Raw genomic sequence first — 27343 nt, 5'->3', positions numbered from 1 at the left:
TTGTTTGATAATCAGCCAAAACTACCTGTTGAGAAATGAATACCACTAGGTTAAGAAACAATAAATACATGAAATAATTAGATGATGAGATACAAGCTTTATCCAATTTATATATATTATATAAAATATAAGATAAATATATATATATATTTTTTAAACAGATTTACAACATTATTAAATGATATCTTTATTGATATTTTGTGCTACTAATGTCGTTGTCATCCCACCCAAACATTTGCCAAATAAATTATACCGTTATTGATTACGAAAGGTTCCACCCGTACGTGATTCAGTTTCCTCGACTACGTGTTTATTTTGAATGTTTAACGCCATCTATGGTTGAGTAGGGGAACTATTAGGGAAAATTGCGTGAGTTTCGTTTGAACTTTACTTGAACTTTGTGAAGTGATGTAACGTCGATAGATGGCTTGGAAATCTAAATATACAAAATCGACCTTATAAAATCGCTAAAATGAGCTTTGCCTTTATTTTTACACCAATCTTCAATGCATATCGAAATGTTAGTGTATAAACGGCCATTTTTGGGACTTTTGTGGATATGTTGGAACATGCTTTTTAATTACCTCGAATAGCCTTGTTTGGCCGCGTCGACCCGTCACTTTACGTCACTCAGACGTCACTGTCACTGTCATTTCCATGCCATATAGTCTGATGACACGCACCTTCATCCATTATACTATACCTTCGAATTTCATTTCACTTTTTCGTTTGAAGTTGTGGGCTTACGTGGGCTTATTTTTAACATGTCGCCAGAAGAAACTATAGAAAAGTTTAAGCTTTTAGGTTTAAGTGAACAAAAGGCAAAGGAGACATTGAAAAACACAAATGTTTCGAAGTTTTTACTTGCCGGTCTTAACGAGGTAAGGTATCAAATTCCCTTTCGAGTGTATATAATATCAAAAAATCGTTACTAATTAATTTGATTTCGCTCAGGTCAACGTGTCGTGTTTACCAGCAGGCGCTGGCATGTTGATCTATCACCTTGCTACTAAAATAAAGCCACAAATTGCAAAGCAGCTGCCGTTCGTGTGTGAATATATTGAAAATGGTAAGCTTGATTCTACACTGCGAGTGGATGCTGCTCTGGAATACCTACTTAGCCATGTCAGTGAAGCCAACATAGACAATGAGGCCTTTGAGAAGGCCTGCGGTGTGGGAGTTGTAGTGACACCGGAGCAAGTAGAACAAGCTGTAGAGAAACATATGGCAAAATACAAGGAGGAACTATTACTCAAGAGATACCGTTTTAACTCTGGTATTGTAATGCAGGCTGTGAGGTGTGACTTGCCTTGGGCTGATGGCAAAGCCATCAAAAATGAAGTTGATGTGCAGGTATGACCCAAAAAAAAAACACTATTGCATGTCAATTTATTAGCATGTAAATTGGAATCATATTACGTCAAACTCAAGAATACTGTACAAATAGTACAATGTAACTCTTTAGGCATGAACAATAATATTACATTGATTCATTGTATTTATTCAGCTGTTTTTAGTTTCTGATGCAACACTATACTTGTAGTGTAAAAATGACCCAATTTGACTGACTGATTTATGCTTTTTATATTACAAAACATATTTAACAAATATGTGAGGTAATTTTAGGTATACAGGTCCAAAAATATTGCCAAAAATTCACTGATAATTTTTTGTCACATTGCAGATTCTGGATTTGTTAGGCCCTAAGACTGAGGCTGATCTGGCCCCACCTCCCAAGCCTGAAAAGAAGGGCAAAGCTACTGATGGTGGTAAGAAACCAGCAAAGGATAATAGCAAAGGTAATTTTAAAAATAATTTAGACTAGCTTAGTATGTCATTGCCAGAGGCCAGATAATGTGAAGTTGCATATTTGCCTATGTATTTGCATATTTAGTCTCTTTTCATTGGTTATTGCTTATTTTACCAAAAATCTTGTGATTTATTTATGAATTAAATAAATGAACTAAAAGAGTTAATTCTTTATTAGACTCAGATTCATATGAAGTGTTACATTATTGCGCCAAAGGGTTTTGTCTCGATGTTTTGGAATACATGGAGATCATTAGGTACAACAGTATGGGGTCTATTATTAATGAGCAGGTAAATTTAGTATCATCTCCCTTGCTACGGCTTAGATAACAGTTAGAATTAATAAAACACGCCTTTACAGTACCTAAATAAATTAAAATTCAAGGTAGTTTTATAATTATGATGATTAAAATTTATTAATATGTTGTGGGTAGTTTTGTTTGGGAAAAAATATAGGTAGGGGAGTCAGAGTGACAAATTAAAAAGTTTGTTGTGGTTTATTAGTCTAACATCTGGTAGTATGGTGTATGGTTGTGCTGGTCTGAAGATGAGCTCTGGTTGAATTTAAAAATATTTTTTACCCATCCCTAAGACTGTCAAGCTACCAAATTGCACCTCCGATAACGGGGTCTATTCATAAGGTTTGGGTGGGCAAACAAATTCTTTTAGTTTACTAAGCAAAACCCTAAGGTAGTTCATGATGCATTGCAAAAAGCATTTTTTTTTAAATACTGTAGTTACCTTAGTGAATTTGGATCAGTCTGTTTTAACCCCCGACGCAAAAGAATAAGAGGTGTCTGTCTGTCTGTGGCACCATAGCTCTTAAAAGGGTGGACCGATTTGAATGCAGTTTTTTTTTATTTAAAAGCAGGTTTTCTAGCGATGGTTCTTAGACATGTTTTATCAAAATCGGTTCAGCCATTTTTCAGATATTGAACTTTGAAGTGATAAAATCGGGTGTTTTCCAACTTTTTGTTGGTTAGGTTATCCCCTTATGCACACAATGGTCTAATCTAAGGCACAATTTTAGTACTGAAGAATTGGAACAGTATCTCAATGGGAATGTGTACTCGAATAAACAATGTCAAATACGTAATCATCATTTATTGATATTTTGATTTTAAAATAATATATTTTTCATGCATTGTAATATACGGTGATGGTACGTGGTCAATAAGACGATAGCTGTAGTTGTGCGTAAAGAGAACAAGAAACCCTTTTTATTAAGAAAACCTTGGATTATATACATCATGATTGTCGCTGACACAAGCAATATGCGTTTATGTAGCAGTAAACTATTGTGTTACTGCTAAACACTGAAAGTGGCCAATTGCCATACTACAGCATATTTCAAACTTTTTATGTTGTATAATAATCAAGTCTCCTAAAATTAGGCGAAATAGGGGGACCTCAATTTATAATATGCAAACTATTGCTACTATTATTTTTCAATAAGTATGAGTATATTAAGTATTTAGCAATAAAGGGTCAAGGGCAAAGATATCGACACGGCCAGTCCTTACTGAGGGAGGGAGTCCTTAATGTGTCGATATCTTTGCCCTTGACTGTACCATCAGCCAAATATGTGGTCTACGACCTCAAAGTTGATAATAGTTTGCATGTCACAAAACAATAATGCCAATAGTCGTGTCTGTCAACTTGAAAGTTCGACTTTAGCTGTGACTTTAGCGACATATTCATTTGATAGGAATTTATTCAAAAATTGATAGACTACTTATTTGGCTGATGGTACAATAATCAATTACAAATTCTATGCCTAGTTTAGTGTAACAGAATGTTAAAATTACACCTATTTTCTTTTAATCAGCTACTGCCAAACCAGAAAAAGCTGAAATTGGAGGAGACATTGGTGGTGCAGTTTCAATCCATGACTTAATGAAAAAGCTGCCATTCCATGCGCCTGGCGAAAACTTCAAGTCTGATGGCTATGTGGTTACTCCTGATACTAAGAGGCTGCTGCAGGAACATCTAAAGATAACTGGCGGAAAGGTCCGTACTAGGTTTCCGCCAGAACCCAACGGGATTCTTCATATAGGCCATGCTAAGGCTATTAATATTAACTTTGGGTATGCAGCAGCTCATGATGGCATTTGTTTCTTGAGATACGATGACACAAACCCAGAAAAAGAGGAAGAGAAGTTCTTTGTTGGTATTAAAGATATGGTGGAATGGTTGGGTAAGTTATCTATGAATTTAGAAATATAGGTTCATAAGCAGAGATGTTGTAGATGGATATGAAATTATCAGAATCGGGGTTCAGATATCCAATTCAGTTATATATACATCCATAATAAACAAGCCTGAGGCTGTATTGTATTGTGCTGTCAGTCTCGATCGCATTCGTCATCTCTTTCTACCCTCGTCTTATACAGTGTGGCAGAAAGTGATAAAAACTATTGGGATACCAAGTGTGTTAGACAATAAACCCTTGTTCCTCATAGATAACCAAGTTTGATAACTGGTAATCTACTAGGAAAAATAAAGGCTTTTGGTCAAAACTCATCAATAAAAGATTTATTATATTAATATTATGAATATTACCAATTATTATGGTTCTCCTTTGTCACATTTATTATTAGCAGGAAAAGTGACACATCTGTACCATTTTTACCTGGAGACGACCCTCGCATTTCCATTACTTTGTACACTGCTGTTTACTTAAAGCATGTGCAATTTCAGGATACAAACCTTACGGAATCACTCATTCTTCTGACAACTTTGATCAGCTCTATGAGTGGGCAGTCCAGTTGATAAAAAAAGATTTAGCATATGTGTGCCATCAGAAGTCTGAAGAAATCAAAGGCTTCAACCCTCCACCGTCCCCGTACAGGAACAGACCGATTGAAGAGAGCCTTCAGCTGTTTGAGGTACTTAAACACTTCATTTTATCCATACATAATATTGCACTGTCAAAATAAAGACAAACTACATCGAAACTTCCTATTGGATCCAACAGCAAAGATTATCTGACTTTTTTGGCTCAGCCTAGTTTGGTCACTGACGGATAGTCAGTCCTACTGTTGTAAAATTCTGTTTTCTGTAAAATAAACTATTTTGTATTTTTTTTATTGTCTTTACCACAAGGTTTTGTATATATTTAAACACAATATTACTTATTTTTTGTGTTGAAATATCGTCAGGATTTTTTTTAAATAAGTGGACAACTGAAAAATTGAAAATGGACCCGGATTGCTACCATCATCTTGCTCGCTTGCGACTACTTGCACTGTTTGTTGTGTTTCGGCATCGAGAGTAAGACAGCCGGTGAAATTACTGGCACTTGAGGTATCCCATCTTAGGCCTCTAGGTTGGCAACACATCTGCAATACCCCTGGTGTTGCAGATGTTTATGGGCGGTAGTGATCTCTTACCATCAGGAGACCCACATGCTCGTTTGCCATCCAGTCAAATTCAGTTCAATTATTTGATGATTCAATTATTTTTGAGTGATTATAATTAATTTTAAGGAAGCGATTTCTATATTGTTTGGTGATTCAGTTTTAGTGATACATCTATTATTTTGGAACCCAATATAATTATTTGATGATCAATATTATTTCCGAGTAATTTTTAAATAATATTTAGGTAACCGTTTTAATATTATTTGATCATTCAATTTAGGTGACAGATCTACTACTTTAAGAACAAATATTATTTATTTGGTCGTCGAAAACGCATTTATTAGGTGATCAATAAAATCATACCCTTATTAAAATCCATTTTTCTCTCAACTATCAACCTTCGCCCGTGGTTCAGGCGAGTATAAAAATCTCGGGTAAAATAATGCGTTTTATGCTCTTGTTGTACAATGTACTATTATTTTTTAGGACATGAAAAATGGAAAAATTGATGAGGGAGAAGCTACGCTCAGGATGAAAATAACCCTTGAAGAGGGAAAGCAGGACCCAGTGGCTTACAGAATAAAGTTCAAACCCCACCACCGCACTGGCAGCAAGTGGTGCATTTACCCTACCTATGATTATACGCACTGCTTGTGTGACAGCATTGAACACATCACCCATTCTCTTTGTACTAAGGAGTTCCAGTCGCGACGGTAAGGCATAGTTCTATAGTAATTTTATTCAACGACTCGTTAGTCGTATGAAACATGACCTATGTGTCAATCATCATCATCATTATATCGGCCGTAGGATGTCCTCTGTTGGACCTAGGCCTCACCCATAGACCTCCAGTTGCTTCGGTTGGAAAATCGCTTCCGCTTCGTGTTTTTTAAGTCACTCGTTTTATTTTACTGTTTTGTATCACGTTAAGTTATTTAAGAGAAAATTTGTGTCATTCCATGTATATTTCCTATAAGACTAACATTATTTGTCAAAGCAGACCCCTGATGTATGAAACTTGTGATATGCTAGCTAGGTTATTTAGAATTCAATACTCCGCAGCTTTCACAGTTTTCTTTTTCACAGGTCCTCGTATTATTGGTTGTGCAATGCGCTCGGTATCTACTGCCCCGTGCAATGGGAATATGGCCGTCTCAACGTCAATTACACGGTTGTCTCTAAGAGAAAGATAGCCAAGCTTATTGACGAAGGAATTGTTAATGGTAATTCTTTTTTTTTTTCAAAGTATTTCAACTACATTCAGCTTATCAGCTAAATATTAACTCAGTTTTTTTATATAAAGTTTTCAGTTTTGTTTTTAAATTGCAGTCAAATTAGCGGCCGTTATTGCAATACCAAATTAAAATACATTTTGGTCAAGTTGGAAGCGCCATATACACCGTGTTATTTTTGATATCTGCTAACTTTAAGGTGAAAACCTACAGGTCAAATGAAGTTAATTTCTTTAGTGGTCTTACTCTTACTGTTTAAAAGATAATCAAGAGTTAAATTATTGATTTAGAATATAGATTTAGATAGGGTATTCTAAATCGATGGAAAAACAGCGCAAAGGTCCTTAATTTATGACGTTTTTTTTTTCAAATTCCATAACTTTTCCTTCACACATATTTAGCAAAAGAAAGTTAAACATGTGGATTTTTTTGATGTCTCTCTTATGTGTCACGTTAAGGGGCTACCCGAGGTCTTCATCGATTTTTGACAAGTTTTGAATCGTATCTCCTACTTTTGCACTACAGATAGAATTATAAGTCAAACGGCTATCTTTTCTTCAATCTTTTATCTCCATTATGTCGACCGGATTTTGAAAAAAATGAATACTTAATTTTGTATGATTTTTTAAACATTGTCTAAAAAATCACTTATTTCGTATCTCTATTGACGTGAAAGAATTAACATATACGAAATCTACATATTTGGGTTCGTCTTTGACGTCTCTAAAAACGTGTCTAGGGTTTTCATTTGAAACTAATTAACACAAAAGTTATGGCCAGAAAACCAGTTTTTTGCCTAAAATTGTTCATTTTTGATGCCAAATATCTCGAAGACAATGAACTTTGAAGTGAATATGGGATACTATATTGCTTAAAGCCATTGTAGTTATTTTTTTATTCAAATGAATGGAAAACGAGCAAGTAGGTCTCCTGATGGTAAGAGATCACCACCACCCATAGACACCTGCAACACCAGGGGGATTGCAGATACGTTGCCAACCTAGAGGTCTAAGATGAGATACCTCAAGTGCCAGTAATTTTACCGGCTGTCTTACTCTCCACGCCGAAACACAACAGTGCAAGCACTGCTGCTTCACGGCAGGATTAGTGAGCAAGATGGTGGTAGCAATCCGGGCGGACCTTGCACAAGGTCCTACCACCCGCAAATGTTAATATAATAAGCTACAACAAACATTAGAAAACTAAGGAATTCAGATCGAAGCTCATTGGGGCATGGGATCCCCTTAATGTCACTTGTCATTATGACTGTAAAGTTATTATATGTTAACACAGGTTTGCCGCAATGCTCGCGCGGACGCCGCGCGAAGTCGATACGTAGCTTTAGACAATAAGGCCTCTGGCCTCTGGCTGACTGAGTTAATTTGCCGTAGACTGGGACGATCCCCGTCTGTACACGCTGACGGCACTCCGACGGCGCGGCGTGCCGGCCGCCGCCATCAACAGCTTCTGCGCGGCGCTGGGCGTCACGGGCGCGCTCGGCGCCGTCGACCCCACCATGCTGGACGCTGCCACCAGAGACGCGCTCAACCTTAGCGCGCCCAGGTACGTATATTATACGGGTGACAGTGGTACTTGGAACTGCAACTGTACACGCTGCCAGTATTCCTATAGCACGGTGGCTATAGCTTCTACGTAGCACTTATGTAGGCTGGTGTGCTCAGAATATTTGGCCCAAGTATGCTGAACCCCGGCGCCAGAGAGCCCAGAGACGTGTTTAACCTTAGCGCGCCTAGGTATGTATACTATACGGGTGACAGTAGTACTTGGAGCTGGAACTCCACATGCTGGTAGTAGGCCTATGTCTATAGCTTCTACGTAACCCACCCGTTCATAATCTTCGGCCCAACTGTGTCGGACGCCGCCACCAGACACGCGCTCAACCTTAGCGCGCCCGGGTACGTATACTGGTTACTGTGGTACTTGGGACTGCAACTGTGCAGTTAGCAACGAAATTCGCTACAGTCTAGCTAGACTAAATATGATTGTAAAAGTTACTAGACTGCATATAAGTTGCTGAACAGAGGCACAAACAAAATTACTTTTTTTTTACTTACTTATAAATTACTCTCCTCTTTCCTCCGCCACTCTTCCCTATCTTGGGCATGCACCTGCCAATCGAGCTGAAATGAAAAGCGCTCAGGTCGCCCCTGCCATACCTTTTGGGTCTGCCTCTGCTACAATGATTATATCTTAGAATTCCAATAGTAGCTAAACAGTAAAAATTCAGAAGTGGCTGTTGGTTTGAATTTTTTTAGGTTAGTATTCTTCATCAATTTTTGTACGTATGTGCCTACCGCAATCAGTAATATTATATCGTCCACGTACACAGCATTAGCCGTGCGAGAGGGACCACATTAACACATTTTCACAATACGTAAGCTCGAGGTTCGTTATAAAAGGCCCTCAGTAATTCAATATAAACACGAAGCCAATTTTTCTGTACATTATATTAAATAACTAGCTGTCCCGGCGAACTTCACACTGCCTAACAGACAATGAATGTCGTGTTAACTCTTAACTAAACTTTTAATGTAGGATTTTATTTACGTAATGAAATAAATAAATAAAAAATAAGTTCAATAGTTTACTAAGATAATCTCTATAAATAAAACAAAGTCGGGTTAGTTACACTATTTATACCTAACTCAAGAACGGCTAAACAGATTTTGATGAAATTTGGTAGTATCATTGAGATGGTACTATAATTGACCGAATGATCTGGAATGATTGAAATCAATCGATTTGACAGTTGTTGTAATTGAGATGGTACTACTTCGCGGATATATGATAAATGGTTTAAAAACTAAAAAGACTCTTTAATGGTATGCTTGCCTGACTGCAGATCATCAGACCCTGGGTACATCCTAAGATTATTCTATCAAACCCAAACGTGGCTATACTCAAGTCCAGAATTAGGCGAACCAACTTGACAGTTCATTACACACAAACAGTGCTGTAATATCGATATAAAAAAACATAATATCGATGTTAGAAAAAAACTCAATACGAAATAATAATAAAAGAAATCTTATTTAAAAGAATTCGAAAAAAAGGTTGAACATCGGGAAGGACGCTATCCGCCATTTTTAACCCCCGACGCAAAAAGAGGGGTGTTATAAGTTTGACCGCTATGTGTGTCTGTGTGTGTGTATCTGTCTGTGGCACCGTAGCTCTTAAACGGGTGAACCGATTTGAATGCGGTTTTTTTTATTTGAAAGCAGGTTTTCTAGCGATGGTTCTTAGACATGTTTTATCAAAATCGGTTCAGCCATTTTTGAGATATTGAACTTTGAAGTGAGAATGTCGGGGTTTTCCAACTTTTTGTTGGTTAGGTTATATTTTATTGACATTTCATATAGGTATGTCATTCGACTTTACGTTTGGTGCGGCCCGTGCCGAGATAGGGAAGGAAGGTGGACTCACCCAAGTTCGCCGCCGACCTTCTGACTGGCCACGGGTTTGCGATGATGATCTTGATGAAGGCAGTGCACGTCGTTGTCCATTATCACGCACTTGCGAGGATTTAACTTATTTATTATGATTTAGTTGCGTGTCAAGCGGGATGATTTTTTTTGTATGTATAACAGACAGATGACAATGAATGAATACCGCGTGGCATCAGAGGTTTCCGGCCAGCGTTGCCTAGGCTTATCCACCTCCTTGCACATGGCATTACGGCGCGACCAACCTTATTATTCGTTGGTATCCTTTTTGTCGTTTTCATGCCTAAAGCTATGAAAATAAAGTCCAAAAGTGACAAACATATTTACGGTTATAATTATATCGACAAATTTGTATCGACATATTCCTATGCCTATTTTTTTGCTATCTGTCTGGTATTTGTCTGGTAACATTTTCAGTTGTCAATCTAGTTCCCCTAATTTTGGACTCGAGTATAGGTTACGTTGTTCTGTCTTGGAGTTTCAATGCCTAGCTTCTGACTCCATTATCAGATTAGCTCGATGGTGCCATATTATCATCAAAACTATGCATAGTTGCCAAGTTTCGTTTCAAAGAATCCGTTACATACATAGATATATAGTAACATTGATGAATGACTAAATAAAAATAATTTATTTGACTTTTACAAGAGTATTGTATTGTATTATTGTATTTCAAGCCGTGGTGGCCGAGTGGTTTGACCTATGGCCTCTCCAGCAGAGGATCGTGGGTTCAAATCCCGGCTCGCACTTCTGAGTTTTTCGAAATTCATGTGCGGAATTACATTTGAAATTTACCACGAACTTTACGGTGAAGGAAAACATCGTGAGGAAACCTGCACAAACCTGCGAAGCAATTCAATGGTGTGTGTGAAGTTCCCAATCCGCACTGGGCCCGCGTGGGAACTACTGCCCAAACCCTCTCATTCTGAGAGGAGGCCTGTGCCCTGCAGTGGGACGTATATAGGCTGGCATGATGATTATATTTCAAATTAATATGTCAACAAAAATGAGCCTTTAAATAATGTTCGTACACTTCACTCGGAAAAAATATCGATTTCGTGGCACGAGCCTTTTTAAAGCTACTATAAGCGTGTTAAAAAAACCGTCCATAATAAATTATAATCTATTTTTATTTTGTCCTAGAGTAATGGTAGTCTTAGAGCCACTAAAGATTACCATAACCAATTTCCCGAGCGACAAGCCTCTTCAAGTGACCGTTCCCAACTTCCCGAACGAACCCGAGAAGGGTTCCCACCAAGTGACCCTTAACAGGGTGATCTACATCGAGTCCACTGATTTCAAGGATCAGCCCGAGAAAGGCTACCGACGGCTGACGCCCACTCAAACCGTTGGCCTGAGGCATGCTGGATACGTAATTAAGGTTGGTAATAGTAATGCGATTTTACAAGTAAAATACAGGGTTAATACAGTCACATTAATCTAGTTTGAATACTTTAGATTTTTTTCGGATTACCCTTTTTAATAAGGTAGTAAAGGTGATTTCCCACCGGCGAGGCGAGACGAGACGAGAGTTGAAATTTGAATGGCGACGGCGCGCGAAAATGCATAGAAATTACAATTCTGGTCTCGCCTCGCCAGTGGAAAATCACCTATGAGTGCGTAAAAGTTTGCTAGAGGGTATTGATCTGTGCTCTATCATAATTTTTAATCAAATATTCGAAAAAAACGGACAAGTGAGAATTAAACAAGTGTGGAGAGGCTTCCGTGCGTTCCTAAACATTTCGAAAATTTCCTATGTTATAGGTTTAGGTTTGGTTTCTTATAGGTTTTCATGTAATGTATAGGTATAGAAATGTTTTCTGTATTTTATTTTTATTTTAGGCCTAGCAGTTTTAATGATAAGGGGGAGGGGAATGATCAATATTCGCCTATTTTCCTGAAAAACATTCCTAAATAAGTTATCGTTAAATATAGACACACATTTATCATTCCCGCATGTCCTCTGGTTACCCGCAGTGCAGACACATAATCAATTAGAACCAACGAGATATTCAGTCGTATCGCCCACTTAACTTTCTTAGCTTTTTACTAACGATTAAAGGGTGCCATGTCAGCTCTTGCCAAACACTACAAAACGGACAAGTTTAATATTTACAATTGAATGTAACAAAAATTGAATTTTAAAGCTTAATATTTTGCAAACAGCTCCCTAAATCGAAAAATAGTTTGCACACACCCGCAATATCTTTGATCGTCAACCCATAATGTGAGATTAACTGGAATAAAAAAAAACATCCCCACATTACCTATACGAAGTGGGTAGAGTCTCGTACAAAGCTGAAAGCGAAGTTAATTATGTTTTTATTTTATTTCAAACATTAAAATACCTACCTAATATTAATTATGCAATTATTCTTTTTTTTTGAAATTTTCGATTTTCTATGTTTTTCCACTTGCATTCTGTTAGTAATTAATCAGCTGTCTTAATGTGGGTTAAATTAACCTAAGTACAGGATTTGTTTAACTCAATGAACATTTATCGTTGCAATAAATGAATCATGAATTATATGAGTTTTTTTCTTCTTTTAGATATCCAAAGTAATCCACGACAGTGCCGGCAATGTGGTGGAGATAGAATGTACAGCGGAGCCGGCTGAGTCAGCCGAGAAACCAAAGGCTTTCATTCACTGGGTGTCTGAGCCCGTTACTGTAGAGGTCAGACTGTATGAACCACTGTAAGTACAAAGTAACTAATCCACAAAATTCAAATTGTACATCAATAAAACAGATGCTTTTTTGCTCGCTGTATTTTTTGGTGACTGTACGTGCGTTCTCATCCAGTCCGCAAACCAAATTCCAAGATTATCCGATCACTGGAACCTTATTTATTTACTGGGGTGCAAACATTGGAAGTTAAATAAAATCTTGTAATAGAATAATTAAGTGGGAGCATATAATAAAGCTTTAGCTTATACAGTTCGTTCGAGCGCTGAATTAAAAAAAGACTGTGAAAACTTAATGCCTATTATAATAGTTAGAAAACGGCATGCAAAGTGAATTTTTAAATTTGCATAATTTTGCCCTTTCATTAAATAACTAGCAAAGAGCCCAAATTCATGAAGCAACAATTAACAAGTCGCCAAGTAAGTAAAATAGCCTTTCTGAATTGCTATTACCATTTTATTTTCAACCGATTTAAAAAAAACGTTATTGTTACTTACGTGGATGAAAACGCTCTTATAGCCTAGTGGTCGTTTAACCTACGTTCGACCTCTCGAGCAGAGGCTCGTAGGTTGGAACCCGGGTTGGAACCTCTAATTTTTTTGAACCTATCGATGTACAATTACATTTGAAGTTTATCATGAACTTTTCGGCGAAGGAAAATATTGCGAGCAAAACTATACACACCTGCAAAGCTGTTTAATGGTGTGCGACTACAGTCCTAGGCCTCTTCTTTTGAGAGATATATGATCTATGATATGATGATGATAATTATTTGTTATGAGTTTGTGTTGTATTATTTAAAGCTCTGTATTATAGCTTCCACTATTTTTTACTCTTAAACTCACTCTTTGTCGGTCCCTAACTGATTGCTCCTCTCATCCACACAAAAATTTACTGGTAGAGATCGCATAAAGGGATAAGTGCGCCTTTGTACATGTGCCTCAAAGTTTGACAATTGTATTTGGTTTATTTTCTTTTGTACAATAAAGAGTTTACAAACATACATAATTTATTATGAGATTAAGTGAAAAAGTCAAACTTCAAATATTTTATACGATTAATATTTATTTTTCTCACCACTTAGGTTTAAACACAAGAATCCAGAGGACCCTAACGAGGTCCCCGGAGGTTTCTTGTCGGATTGTCGCACGGACACTCTCAAAGTGGTAAAAGCATACGCAGACGCCTCCATCAAGGGTGCCAAAGTGTACGACAAGTTCCAGTTCGAGAGAATCGGATTTTTCTCCGTCGACCCTGACACGAACGAGGCCAACGTAAGTTTTCGTATTTGCCTACAGTTGGGCTATTCTTAGCAGAGGAAATATAATGCTCGCAGCTAGTTCGATTTGGCGGAAGTATTATTATATAAAAATATAAAAATAGATAAATAAATAAAAAAAATAGATAAATATTATATATAAATATGAAAGTTTGGAAGCTTGTTTATTTGATTGTTAGTCACGCGTAAACGGCTAAATGGATTTGGATGAAATTCTGCACATAGGTACATATACGTGATGCATGCTAGGATGCTTTTTATCACAGTTTAATGCATAGTGGGATATTGATAAGATAATTCTACGCAGATAGAGTCGTGGGTAATAACTAGTTTTAATTTACAATGACTTAAAAGATTTAAAATATGTATCGGTATAATTTTGACAAAGCGTGCATATAACAAGTTGAATCTGATTATGGACCCCTAAAATGAATGATCATCGATCACATGGAATTGCTTTAAGGTTTGACAAGCTTTCTATTATATTTTCGCATCTTTTGTCCGATGAAAATAATTATGTTAATATTTGTAAAGATCACATTTATACGTCAACTTTGTTCTATTTCAGATGGTTTTCAACAGGACGGTTTCCCTTAAAGAAGATACAGGCAAATAGAAGAAAATTCAAAAACTGTCTTTGTATATTTATTACGTTTTACACAGTAAACAGGTTTTATTTATTCCCACGTGTTTTTCATTTCACTTGTAGCACTTCCCTCACCAAGGTCCTTCCGCAACCTGTGGCATGCCTTATTGCCGCTTGTGCTTAACTGCAAATAAGGATCTTAATTGGCAAATTATGTATGAAGCGGGAAATTTAATAATACGTGTTGCGTTCTTTTTGTTTCAAGCTTTTTATTACCTACAATGAATTGCATATAGTTTTATATTTTTCTGCGCCTCAAAATACGTAAACAAAAATCAAGAAAAGAAGTTATTATCAATATGGTGTAACGTAAAAAAATATGACCACCATTTTAAAGTTATTTGTCTATGCAAATTTTATTCCTTTTTCGAATTGCGAATCCCGAAGGTAATAAAATGACATGGCGTATTAATTTTCAATTCGCGCCAAATTTTCATTTCAACACAGCTTTATATTTTGTTTCGTTATCAATCACGGCTCAAAGAGAAAGCTAATACACCCTGCTGGTACTCTGATACAGAGTAGGTTAGTTAGGAACTTGTACGAGTCACGAGCACATTGCGTGCCGGAAAGCAATACAAACCTCAGTTTTGCTTTTGCGCGCGTAGTGTAAATAGCTTGTTGAGTGAATCCCGACGCAGTTTGTATCAGCCCTTAGGGTCGGCGGGCGGCGCGGCGCGGGGCAGGGCAATATCGAGCGTGGGCGCCGCGCATGCCGCGTGCCTCATTCGCCTCGCCTTTGCCATCCCGCGATATGCACTACGCGGCTACGTCTCGTACTAACCCTCGCGAATACCCCACACTCGACTGCGCTCCTAAGATGTACAAATAGTGCAACCCGACGGCTATGCAATATATTCTAGGTAAGTTCCAACTTCATTTAAACCAGCTGTTATTTCAACTAGCTTTTTACTTTCACCCTTATGAGCCAGGTTGTGGGCTGAAAGTGGTTGAAATGCGTCATGTGCTGACGTGCTGGTGACGTAACCTGGTGAAAATATGTAATACATATCACAGTAAAATCGTCATTTAATTACTTATAGGTAACGGGTTTATTGGTTGTTTAATTTCGCTTGCATACTGATAAAACTGGTATACTTGGTACCGAATAAGAAGGAATAGGCTGCCGCTGGTTAAAAATGTCATGAAAGTATGTACTTAGTTTAAGTGTGCAGTTAATTTATATAAGCTACTGCAGCTTTATTATTGTTGTGCTGTTCCCGGGTTGCTCAGGATTGGATGGTCTTTTCCATCGACAGTTCGACCTCTGTATTTCTAGGGGAGGCCTATATATAAGGAATAGCTTGCTATAGTTATAGTTCTACTAAGTAGAGCCTTAAGTGCACACAAGGTCACACTAATAGCGTTTAACTTTCCATTAATTGAGTTCTAGCGCGCGCCGTCCGGGGAGTAACTCCCGAGGCGAACGCTGATCGAGGCTCATAACTTCCATATTAAGTTTGTATTCATATGGAAAGTTATAAAAGGTCAATATAAATAAGTTAGCACGAAGATTAAACGCCTTATGGCTTTATGAAACTTGGAAAGTCTCCTACGGCACTTAAAAGTTGTTGATTTGACTTTACCATTCTCTGATTAATAACATAATAACACTTAAAAAGGCACTTACTACGATCATGTTAGGGCACATTCTTTAACTTTTTGAGTTATTTGGTATCTTTTGAAAATAAATTATCAGCACGTCACCATGCCTAGCAGGGGCAGGGGTACATGAATGATGTAAAAACGTCTCTTGAGCACAGGCGTCTTACAATAGGTCTTACTCGACCATTTGAAATTCTAAAAATTAGAAGTTCGAGTCCATGTTTGAAATTACCGCCCTCCTGAGCGGCGGAGTAACGTCTACAATGCCACGCCTGCACCTCGCCATATATCTCAGTAAAATAAAATAAAAATGCCATATTTATTTATAAGCATTAGTGGCTGACTGGACTAAAAGTTTCCACTCGATAGGATAAAGGCCGTATGCGGTTATCTCCGGTGTTATCTGCTGTAACGGCATTGACTTTAACAAAATGCTGGTGCGGTGCGATTAGTTTAATGGAACGCTATTTGCATATCGGCAAATGCAAATTTGACGTTTCAGTACGTAGGTATCTATGTCGAATTTTCTCCGGTTCCGGATTTAATTTCCATAATTATGTAAAATTGTACAACTTATTTTAATGAGCAAGAGGTACCTGAATATCACTTGACTGCATCCCCTTTAGCTTTGTGTTTTCATTTTTATTTATATTTTCGTATTTGTATAAGATTTTTGTTGGCAATAAAATAAAGAAAGCCCGTTAGCGTAACTGCTGAGTCGTTGCGTTATCTCGTTCAGATCCTTTTTATTTTTTGATTTCATAATTGGGATCCCGTAATCCTACAAGGAACCCTTGCAATAATTTCTACATGTCTGTTCATTCTTCCGCAGTACAGCTTAGAAACTGCTAGCGTTAGAACACTATTTTACATTTCTTTCAAAAATGTATGGCTACGCCAGGACCATTTTGCCAGGGTTTGAAAAATCTGAATTTAACAAAGTTCAATATTTCAAAAACGGCTGAACCGATTTTGATGAAACATCCACCCGTTTTAAGAGCTACGGTGCCACAGACAGAGACGCAGACAGACAGACACACATAGCGGCCAAACTTATTGCGTTGGGGGGTTAAAAAGGAAACTATCACAACTTAGCTTGCTTTTCAAGTTAACCAGTAATAGTCCTTCAAAGCTTAATTCCTACTTTCTTACTAATAATTATAAATGTAAAAGTAACTCTGTCTGTCTGTCTGTTACGCTTTCACGTCGTAGCCACTGAACCGATTTTGATGAAATTTGATATAGATTGTTTGAACCCCAAGGATCAACATAGGATACGTTTTATTCCGGTAGAGGGCGCCACCGCGCGATAATCTAGATCTGCGCAGACGAAGTCGCGAGCATAAGCTAGTATTCAATATCTGCCGCATGTTTGTGCGGAACTCTTGCGCATGGCTGGATATATGTGTATCCAGGGCCTATTTGTTATGATTTTAAAGGTAGACAGAGCTATAATAATAATAAATTCATTTATTTCGGGCAACTAGGCCCATACAATGAATACCTTACAGACTAACATACATATCGTCGGGTGACAAGCAAAAGCGCGTATCTCAGTATGAAATGACTAACTACTAGATACGACTTTTTGAAGAGCAGTGACAGGAATTTTATTGAGTTTTGCTTGTCAGCCGGAGATATTTATGATCAATAATAATAATAATGCATATGCTTTACTTTAGTGACTACAGTCAAGCACCAGGTGTAAGGTCACACTGAAACTCCCCCGTTACTCATGGAGCCCCGCATTGCTCATGGAGCTGTATTTCATTTCCTTAAAATAAGTTATATGTTTGTAGGTATACCCTTTTGATTAGGATAAATGGTGGGGTAGACTAGTAAACGCACTATCATTGCCCGTTACGTATGCCAGAAAGGAACATCGTTAGGAGGTAGCTACTTGGAAGTTTCAATATGTATGAGCTACCTTTTTTAGGCTTCCGTGCCTCGAAAGGGAAAAATAAACCCTACTTCGTTATCCGTCTGTCTCTCTGGAACGCGTGGAGGTATCAAATTGAAAATTTATAGTCAAAGAGCGGAAGCATATTTACTTATAGGTATTCTTTGTAGAAATATAGTCCCATCAAAAGCATGAAATGCAAAAAAATGCCAAATACCACGACGCAGTTCTATTACTACAAAAAGTGGCGAGATCTCATGTGAAACCAAGACTGTTATTTTAGTTTTACTTAGCACTTATATAGTCAACAATCTAATCACCCATCATATCATCATTTTTGACGCAACGGTATCGCTTATGGAGAGGGGAGGAGGGGGGGGTGCACTTGACTCGAATAATTATATTTTTAAAGCTTTATTACATATTTTGCAAACAATTCCCTAAAAACCTACAATTTTTCAGAAAAACCTTACAATGCTTTATGAAAGAATTTCTAACGATTCCCAACGGTATCGCTTATGGAGACACTTGACTCGAATAACGCAAAGTACAAAAAAACGATATCCCACCCTATGGATTTAGACAGGAAAAAAATGCTAGAAGTAAACTAACCTTAGAATTTAAATGATCGGAGAGTGTGTTGGTGACAAAATGAAGAAACTTTTTAGTGATAATTCGTAAACTACACGCTATAATTAAATAAGGTACCTACCTATATTGGCAACATAGCCGGTTTTAATACGTCTTCTTGATAAATAGATAATCTAACTAGTTCTATTCACAACAAAGTAACCATTTACAGGGTGGTCAAAAGTGCTGTGCATCGCTTAGAGAAAAGTATTGTTTTAAGCCGGTCATATCCTTTAAAATCCGAGGATACTGAAATGAATACATGTGTACCTAACAAGTACATACACCAAGCCTCTCCCACTGAATATGTACACTCGTACCGTGATCACATCGCCTCTATCGCATAGTAAACAGTCTTAATTCTAGTTTGGGTTAGTTTCTAATTACCTACTATAAAATTATCTGATCTGATGCTTTGTTAGTAGCGACGTTGTATTTAGTTGAAGTTTTAAGCAAAATTGTTACTGCGTAACAGATAAAGTAGATAACGAGCAAACTTTTGTGTAACAAGCCAGTGAAACAAACTCCATGTTAACGGGATTGAGTTGTTGAAAAGATGCCGAGTAACAAATTTTAGTTCCTGATACGCTTTGAGGTTCCGACAAGGGTAGGTAATCTTTTCGGCAGAAGTATAACCATTACTGGAGCAAAGTACCTCTTTTCTCAATACAGTAACTACTTATGAGTTTATACCTTTTTTATTAACCTTCTTCCAATTTACGGCCTGCGGGAGACATCCTCGACAGCAATAGATATACACGACCGGTGGCTGACTTGGTGTAGGTAATAGTACTTATAATGCGATATTGGTACTTTGGTATCGACGACTTTACCCTTAAATTCGTCTGTTATGGAAATGAACACTTCAGAAATAGTACATTTTTATGACTACTCGTAAAACATGTTCTTTTACATCATAATTTGATTAGCGTCTTTTCCAAAGTGGCTATTAATTTGTTACCTAGGAAGGTTCCATATTTTGAGTAATGAAATGGTACAGACATCTAACATAAAAAATTACGTAACTAATAATAGAAATAAAACCTCCGCTTATACTTATTAGTAGGAACAGTCAAGTTTCAAAGTATGTAGCTTAACCCCTTAGTACTTTGGCGGAGGCATTACCTAAATTACAATACTGGGACAGTTTGAAATGTTTCACATAAACATTAAGTGATAGTGACAAAGTACTAATGGGTTCAGCTATTTTTGAGTTTGACTGTAGGTACTATATGTGTTAGAATGAGGGCTTTCCAACAGTCGAAATATCCTTAGATGGCGTTAGTATCGTGAGGTCCGTTTGACGTTTCAGGCTTGTTTCACACATACCACAACCACACGACAACCACAACCACAACACGTGGTCGGGCGCGTATTTTGTATTGAAAATGAATAGAACAATTCACACGAACCACATTTTGCCGTCATTATCGACCGCGTGTGTGATACGACCACATCGCGACCACATCGCAACCACAACGCAACCACATCTGAACCACATCGCAACGGCAACGCAACAACCGGCGACACCGCAGCGGCCGGCCGGCCACATCGCAACCACGCGCCTGCGCTCTCCCCCCTTCATTCATTCCGACGTCTTCTTCTTACTAATAAAAGCCGTAATAAGAATAGCAACACCAATGTTTCCTGTTCGAATTCCATGAGTACGCTCAGTCAGGTCAGGGCGTGTTTCCTCTATGAAAGCCGGAGTATAACTGCGTCTACACACGACGGAACCACATCACAACCACATTTTGTAGGCACCACAACGTAACTGCAAAATGCTGCAGCGACACTATTCACACGTAACCACATCGCAACTACTAGCGACAACCACATTTTGTAGGCACCACAACGCAACTGCAAAATGCCGCAGCGACACTATTCACACGTAGCTACAGTTTTACCGCGTTTTATCGCTGCGACGTGGTGTAGTTGTGGTACGTGTGAAACGGCCCTCAGTCTTGCTTGCGATTGGCTCATTAAGTTATTGATATTTAACCAATCACAAACATGACGCACATGACAAACGGACCTCACGATACTAACGCCATCTAGCGATATTTCGCCTGTCGGAAAACCCTCATTGGTTTAATTTTCATTTGCCATATTGTACGTGGTTCTCGCGGCACTAAACAGTTATAATAAATGTCAGTGGCGTCAGTGCGCTCGGGATCACGCTTTTATTCCCTTAGGGCCCTGCGGAGGCCATTTATAAATGCTTGAGTTGGGTCGCTGATTTACGCTGTGGAGCGCGAGCCTTGATATTATAATTAGTTCAGGAAAATATCTAAAGATACAGAGATTTACTGAGAAACAGACCTTTGTTCAATATCTTGGCACAGACTAGGTTTGTTCCTCAAATAGATTGCTGAAGGCAGACATTTGCGTGGGTTGTAAAGTAATCAACGCTTTGACAGCTCTTTTATGATGTGTATGTATTAGGCTATATATATTTAGTAATACCAAATATATGTAAGAACCAAACTCGTAGGTATCCATTCTTCGTCGTAGGTAAGGTATGAAAATACAAGGTATTCTGCGTCTCTAGTTCTGTGTCCCAGGTATTCGGTATCGGTATAACCTACCGATCGGAATAGGTTGATTACCTATATTTTGTAAATAGCATCAGCAAATCAATTTTATATCAGGCAGGTATGTCTCTATTAACGATTTACTCTAACCATGAGTTCTTTTATGGTTATATCTAAGCTTGTATGGTATCACTGAATATTTTAGCTCTGAGTTAACTATACTTATTGTTCGATAGAGGCCTCTGCAGTGCCGTTACATATAAGCTTCCTGAGCCACAGATATCAAATGGCTTATAACAGTTAAGTGGCATCGTTCACGACCATTAACACTTTTATTAATCCATGTTATAGCAGCTGTTATACATAACACTCAACATGACGCGCGGGGTAACAGGCATCACGTCATCGGCAGCACTTTACGAATACTCGTACCTACTGTTATAGCTCTCATTCAAGTCCATTAATGGAGCTAAGTATGTATATAGATACGATTTCAGTAATGGGCTGATACTACGCTTTTGTTCTTTCAATGAAAATTAACGTGAATTTGTAGCGCTGCAGTCTTTACTGGTACCTCAGCCTTGGACTAGATTAGTTCACCTATTAGACCATCTGATTATTTTGCTACGTCGCGTCTTGATTAAACTTGAAGAGATGGGAAAATTGAAAGAGAATGAGGAGATTGTTCTTGATAAATTTCATTACGACCGGATGGCCAAGTGGTTAGAGAACCTGACTACGAAGCTTAAGGTCCCGGGTTCGAATCCCGGCCGGGCAGATATTTGTATGAATAATACGAATGTTTGTTCTCGGGTCTTGGATGTTTAATATGTATTTAAGTATGTATTTATCTATATAAGTATGTTTATCCGTTGCCTAGTGTCCATAGTACAAGCTTTGCTTAGTTTGGGACTAGGTCAATTGGTGTCAAGTGCCCCATGATATTTATTTATTATTTGTTAGAAAAAAAAGAAAAGAAAAGAATAAATTTATTCGCCAAATTTCGGCACCGCAAAAAGAAAAAAAATACAATTAAAAATAAGACAACCTTATTACATACTCTTACATACTAAAAAAGAAAGAAAAAGACATGGTGCCGAAAGAAGCAAAAAGGGCCAATGAGCAATTAGGTACGTTTCATTAAGAGTTAAAGCAATCATTTCAATTTAGGGCTAAGTATATATTTTCTGTTTCTGAGCAGAAATAATATTTATCTGATACTTATAATTTATTGTAATCACAATCAATCGAAATAATAAGCCTTCAACTAGTTTAGAAGATTAAAATTATAAATTATATACGCAGCGGCACAAAATTTGGCCCACTCTCCATACAAATTTACCTATTACTGCATACATTTGAAGGCCAGATTTTTTGCCGCTCAGTGTAATTAGTTAGCTAACATTTTAAGTACACTATTTCTTAGGTATTTAGATTCATTTGAATTGAAGTTCTATTTAAAGTTAGTGAAGCTCTACTAGTAGGTAGTTCATCTATTTAATTGACATCGTTCATATCGTCATTCATCCTACCTTTCAACGCCAAAATTTAGCTATATGTGGAAACATAATATTCCCAAGAACATTTTTCTTATCATATTTATGGCATCCTATTCTTAAGCCTGTTCGTGATCTTCTTTCATACTGTGGCTTGCGACACGGGAAAAGTGAGAAAATTAGACAAGGTAGAGTAAACACAAAAGGTGTGTGGTCTCGCGTTGCTTTATTTATTAGTAATTAAAAAAAAACATTGCCTCAATTACACTTACGAATTCATTAGCTATCTCCCGTAATTAAGTTCTGTGCTGTTCTATTGTCTATACCGTAAAGTGGTCTGAGACACTTCATTTATTGGACTACATATAACTGGGGCCTGGCACACTGGCTTTTACGGCAATGGCAAGCATCCGCGTTTAACGTATGTATACGCTGAGGGCCGCTTGCACGATCAAGGGTTAACAAATTAAATCGTGAACACCGGGTTAGTGATGACGGTTCCATATATTTTGACACTACTTAACCCTGGATTAGAACTTAACTCGGAGTTATATAGTTAACTATGGTCCGTGCAAGACCGCATCAGGTTTAAAAAACCGGCCCAGAGCGTGCCGGACACGCCGAAAATAGGGTTCCGTAGCCATTACGAAAAAATGAGTAATATTTTTCTAAGGATTTCGTATTTTATACGGAATCTTCCAAGTTTAGGTATATTTTATACCTTAGGCTGCTATTTACTCTTAAACTACTATTAATTCTCAAGCAAACTTAGCCGTTATAGTTTTTCTTGAAAGTTTGAAATACTTAATATCATCCTGAATTTTTTCAAATTTTTCCACCCACCGGTTTATATTTTAGAGGAGGGGAGGGGGACGCTCGATTTTCATGAAAATTAGCTCTTTAAAGTTGAATATTTCGCAAACAAATCACTGAATCGAAAAATCGTCTTAGCAAACCTCTAATGATTTTAAAAGAACGAACCCCACACTATAGAGTTGGATGAGAAAAAAAAACACCCCGACTTTACGTCTATGGGAGGTACCCTAAAAATTTTTTATTGTACCATTTTGTCGGCATAGTTTACATATATATCCGTGCAAAATTACAGCTTTCTAGCATTGATAGTCCCTTAGCAAAGCCGCGGACCATTTTGGCTCCGGAACCCTAAAAAGCACGTTATATCGCGGACATAGCATGTATCCCTGAATAACCAGTTAGTGCACAGGGGGGGGGGTTGTTTTATGTCCATGACTAGACTAGCGCACTAGGCCCCCGGGTGGCGACAGGCGTGCCACCTGCCGGGGGCACCGGGAAATGGTCTGCGGAAATGGGGTCAAGGCGAAAAATAGGTCAAGGAGCTCAAGTATAAGGTGTGCTCGTACGTTTTAATTGCAGCTAAGATCAATAGAAATTAGCATAGATGCTGAATTATGACTGTGGACAGTGGTTTTAGATACGAGTACGTCCTTCCTACCTAAGGTTAATTGTCGATGGTAGACGTAGGTAGGTAGACGTCTTTGATGTTATTCAATCCGCGAATTATAATTCAAGAAACTAAATCACAAAGCCTTTTGGTGCCAAACCAAAGGTCTATTGTATATGTTAGCCAGTACCATACTACAGGTACAGTCAAACAATTTGATTTCTAGATCACTGTAGATCCTTACCGTAATACCTAAGCAGTTTTGTCTATTATATAGCAATGCTTATTGGATGACACTGACAATACAGAGATGCGAACTGCAGGGCTACTACGAAACTCGAAACTCGAAGTTCGTGTAGTGCGGTCTCTCTGACACTTATACTATTTAATACGAGAACGAGAGGGACCGTACGATACGAACTTCGAGTTTCGAGTTTCGTAGTAGCCCTGCTGAAAAACATTAAAAACTCCCTAATTCAAAAGTTCTTCCCTTCACTGAATTTGTCAAATTATGATACGACTCAAACGCTCTAATGCTTTCTTTCTACTCGTAATTGGTTCAAATTATTTAATTGCCAGTCCTTGTGATTTGTTACAATAATTCAAATCTTGGGTTAAGTAACACACAATTAATTTGGGCCATGTTTGTTTTATTTTGCATTTTGATAGCGTCCATTGTGTTAAGTGGATCGGAAGACAGTATTTTCTCATTACTTCTCGGGATATTGTTAAAGTACCGTAAAACGAAGTTACTTTGCACCGATTTTTGCTCCAAATTTCGTAATCTTTGATCCCACAAAAACATTTCATGTTAAATGTTGCCAAGACGATGGTCTCGGTCTCGTAGCTCGCACTGTCAAAAAGTAATCAGATCTCTTGTAGAGCCAAGTTTCTAACCCTACGTGCCCAGCTCTAAATCTATAAGCCCTAATTTTACACTAAAGTTGTGACGAAATACTATAGCAGTAGCTCGTAGCGAGTAGTTCGTAGCGCGTAGCATCGTTTTCCCGCTGTTAATCTCGTAGGCGTGCAAACCGTGGACTAAACTGGCGAGTCGGTCGCACGAACCTTTTGCAATTCGTCATATGGGCTTGAACTTAAAAATCTTTTCAATCTTTTAAACTCTTTCCGTGCGGAAAACTACAAGAGATCTGATTACTTTTTGACAGTGCGAGCTACATGGTCTCGTCTTGGCAACATTTAACATGAAATGTTTTTGTGGGACTTCATTTCTTTTTGTAAGTTGCTTATGATATTTATACTACTTAGTATTTTTTCTGTTGTTAATTTTTTCTTTCTGTTTTTTGGCTAATAAGTATACTTACGAGTTTGGCGAAGACATAAACGTAAGAATCCGTATCCGCTAGTAGCCGTAGCTATGATACCTTCAAACCGAAACAAATCATTCCTTAATTTAAAGGGTAGGTGATTTACTAAAAATCGTGAAACACATATCTTATTATTTATAACAAGGATAACAAGGACCCCCTATATCAATTTTCAGACCTCTAGCATCAAAATTTGCGGAAGTCTCATACAAACTTTCACCCCCTAGTTTAAGGGGTTGGGGGGCAAAAGTTTCAAGTTTTAAGATTTTTTCGTTTTTGTATACTATGCCAAATTCCAGCTTTCTAGGACTTCAGGAAGAACCTTAAGAATATTGATGATCATCAGTGAGTCAGTGACGAAATCGGGGTATTTTAGATATCAATAAAATCTAAAGTATAAGAGCTATGCAATTGAAACTTTATAGTTTTAATAAGTCAACCACTGAAATCATATCCCGAAAATTTTGTTTATTTGGTATAACCCGAACCCAAGTTAAGAAGGTTCAAAAATACGACGAAGCGCTTCGAGAAAAGGTAGGTAGTGCCCTTGCGCTTTGCTTGGCTCGTCTTGGCGGAGGCACTCCCGTGCCCCCAGATTTGCTGTAGTATGTTCATATATGTATTTATGTAAATTAGATCACCCCTATTGGGAAGTGTATCGGGTCCCGGGACTTCGACCTGCAAGACATTTAAACAAAATACAGAACTGGAGCATAATTACCCAGTGGGGGGCAAAGTAGCAAAAACATTTAACAGAAATGTTAAAACTAACTTTTAGAAATAATTAACTTACCTACTTTAACAAACTATAATTACCTACCTACTCGTATAGCCGAAGGTATGATAATTTCATGGTATGTATATTTAATGATTTTAAGAAATTGGTTTATTTTATACTGGTATCATTACATAATTAGGTCCTAAAATCTCGTACCTTATTTAGCCCACTCGGCAAAGCCTACTGACTCAATCACGGTACTCGACTTTATGAAGCTCTAACGCTCTAGCTGTAATATGTAACGATTGCATAAAATACTAATTGTGGATTTAATGGTCTAACCGTAATTTTAAAATTAGACCATTATCAAACTCGGAATTTATTACTTCCCATTTTCTTGATTTATTTTAGTTAGTGTATGGGCAAGCTCGAATCACGGAATGATGACGGTCCAGCTTTGATTCCCGGCTTTAGAATATTTTGATGTGTTCTATTTATTTTACAGTATAAATAAAAGGATAATAATTATAAAGTACTTTATAATTATTACTTAATGACGTCGAATTAGACCAAGAAATCCTCCACGATCTATTAATGAATATCACCCATTTGTAATTAACTAGTCTTTATTTATCTTTATTTGTTTCAGAAATTTAGCTAAAAGTGATAATTATGACAAGCAATATCCTAATTAAGTACAATGGTTTCGAAAAACCTGGAGCTTAAAGAAGCGAAGCGCACGAACTCTTGCATATCAAGATGGACATTCAGAAGCAGCACCTGTGCCCGCGGCTGGTGGATTATCTGACCATCGTCGGGGCGAAGCCCTACACCACGGGCAAAGGACTTGCTCAGGTTCAGGTGAGTTCAATATTAAAAACACAGTGTCAACCGATTTATCAAATATTTGGCCCACGCTCGCCCACCTTGTTTAATATAATAAAGTACCAAACACATTTTTTATCTGCTCGATTCTGTTCAAATTTGCTAACATAAAAGCGATCCCTTTCAGTACGAGGGTCAGTTGATTTAATATATTCCATGATAAATAGAGTGATGCCTAAACTACGCGGTTTCGGATTAATGTATAAATGTACACGGTGCGTACGCTTTTCATTCCACGATCTGTCGCGTAGATACTAAATCTCAAAGGAATCCACAAACTCGCGGTAATCCCTTAACCCTTTAGAGGTTCCTTTTTAACAGCTGAGCTTATCCAACCACTAAAAGCA

General features: G+C 37.7%; 2 protein-coding genes across 2 annotated transcripts in view; both read left to right on the top strand.

Annotated features, from left to right (window-relative positions):
* Positions 1 to 643: 643 nt before the first annotated feature.
* Positions 644 to 14513, top strand: GlnRS (Glutaminyl-tRNA synthetase). Its single transcript, XM_074108855.1, has 12 exons — positions 644 to 881; positions 955 to 1353; positions 1685 to 1799; positions 3638 to 4006; positions 4510 to 4697; positions 5658 to 5884; positions 6258 to 6394; positions 7795 to 7966; positions 11011 to 11248; positions 12418 to 12563; positions 13637 to 13826; positions 14400 to 14513. Exons 1-12 carry the CDS (start codon positions 765 to 767, stop codon positions 14445 to 14447), a joined length of 2346 nt encoding a protein of 781 aa, XP_073964956.1. The 5' UTR covers positions 644 to 764; the 3' UTR covers positions 14448 to 14513.
* Positions 14514 to 15098: 585 nt separating this feature from the next.
* Rab3-GEF (Rab3 GDP-GTP exchange factor) overlaps positions 15099 to 27343 on the top strand; it is a 58214-nt gene continuing 45969 nt past the window's right edge. The window contains exons 1-2 of the mRNA XM_074108863.1: positions 15099 to 15340; positions 26761 to 26972. Coding sequence (XP_073964964.1) covers positions 26871 to 26972 — 102 coding nt within the window. The 5' untranslated portion in view covers positions 15099 to 15340; positions 26761 to 26870. The remainder of the gene's footprint in view (positions 15341 to 26760; positions 26973 to 27343) is intronic.

The sequence above is a fragment of the Choristoneura fumiferana genome, chromosome 2 (assembly GCF_025370935.1).
Source record: "Choristoneura fumiferana chromosome 2, NRCan_CFum_1, whole genome shotgun sequence".
Lineage (NCBI taxonomy): Eukaryota > Metazoa > Arthropoda > Insecta > Lepidoptera > Tortricidae > Choristoneura > Choristoneura fumiferana.
This window is presented reverse-complemented; position numbering and strand designations above follow the sequence as displayed.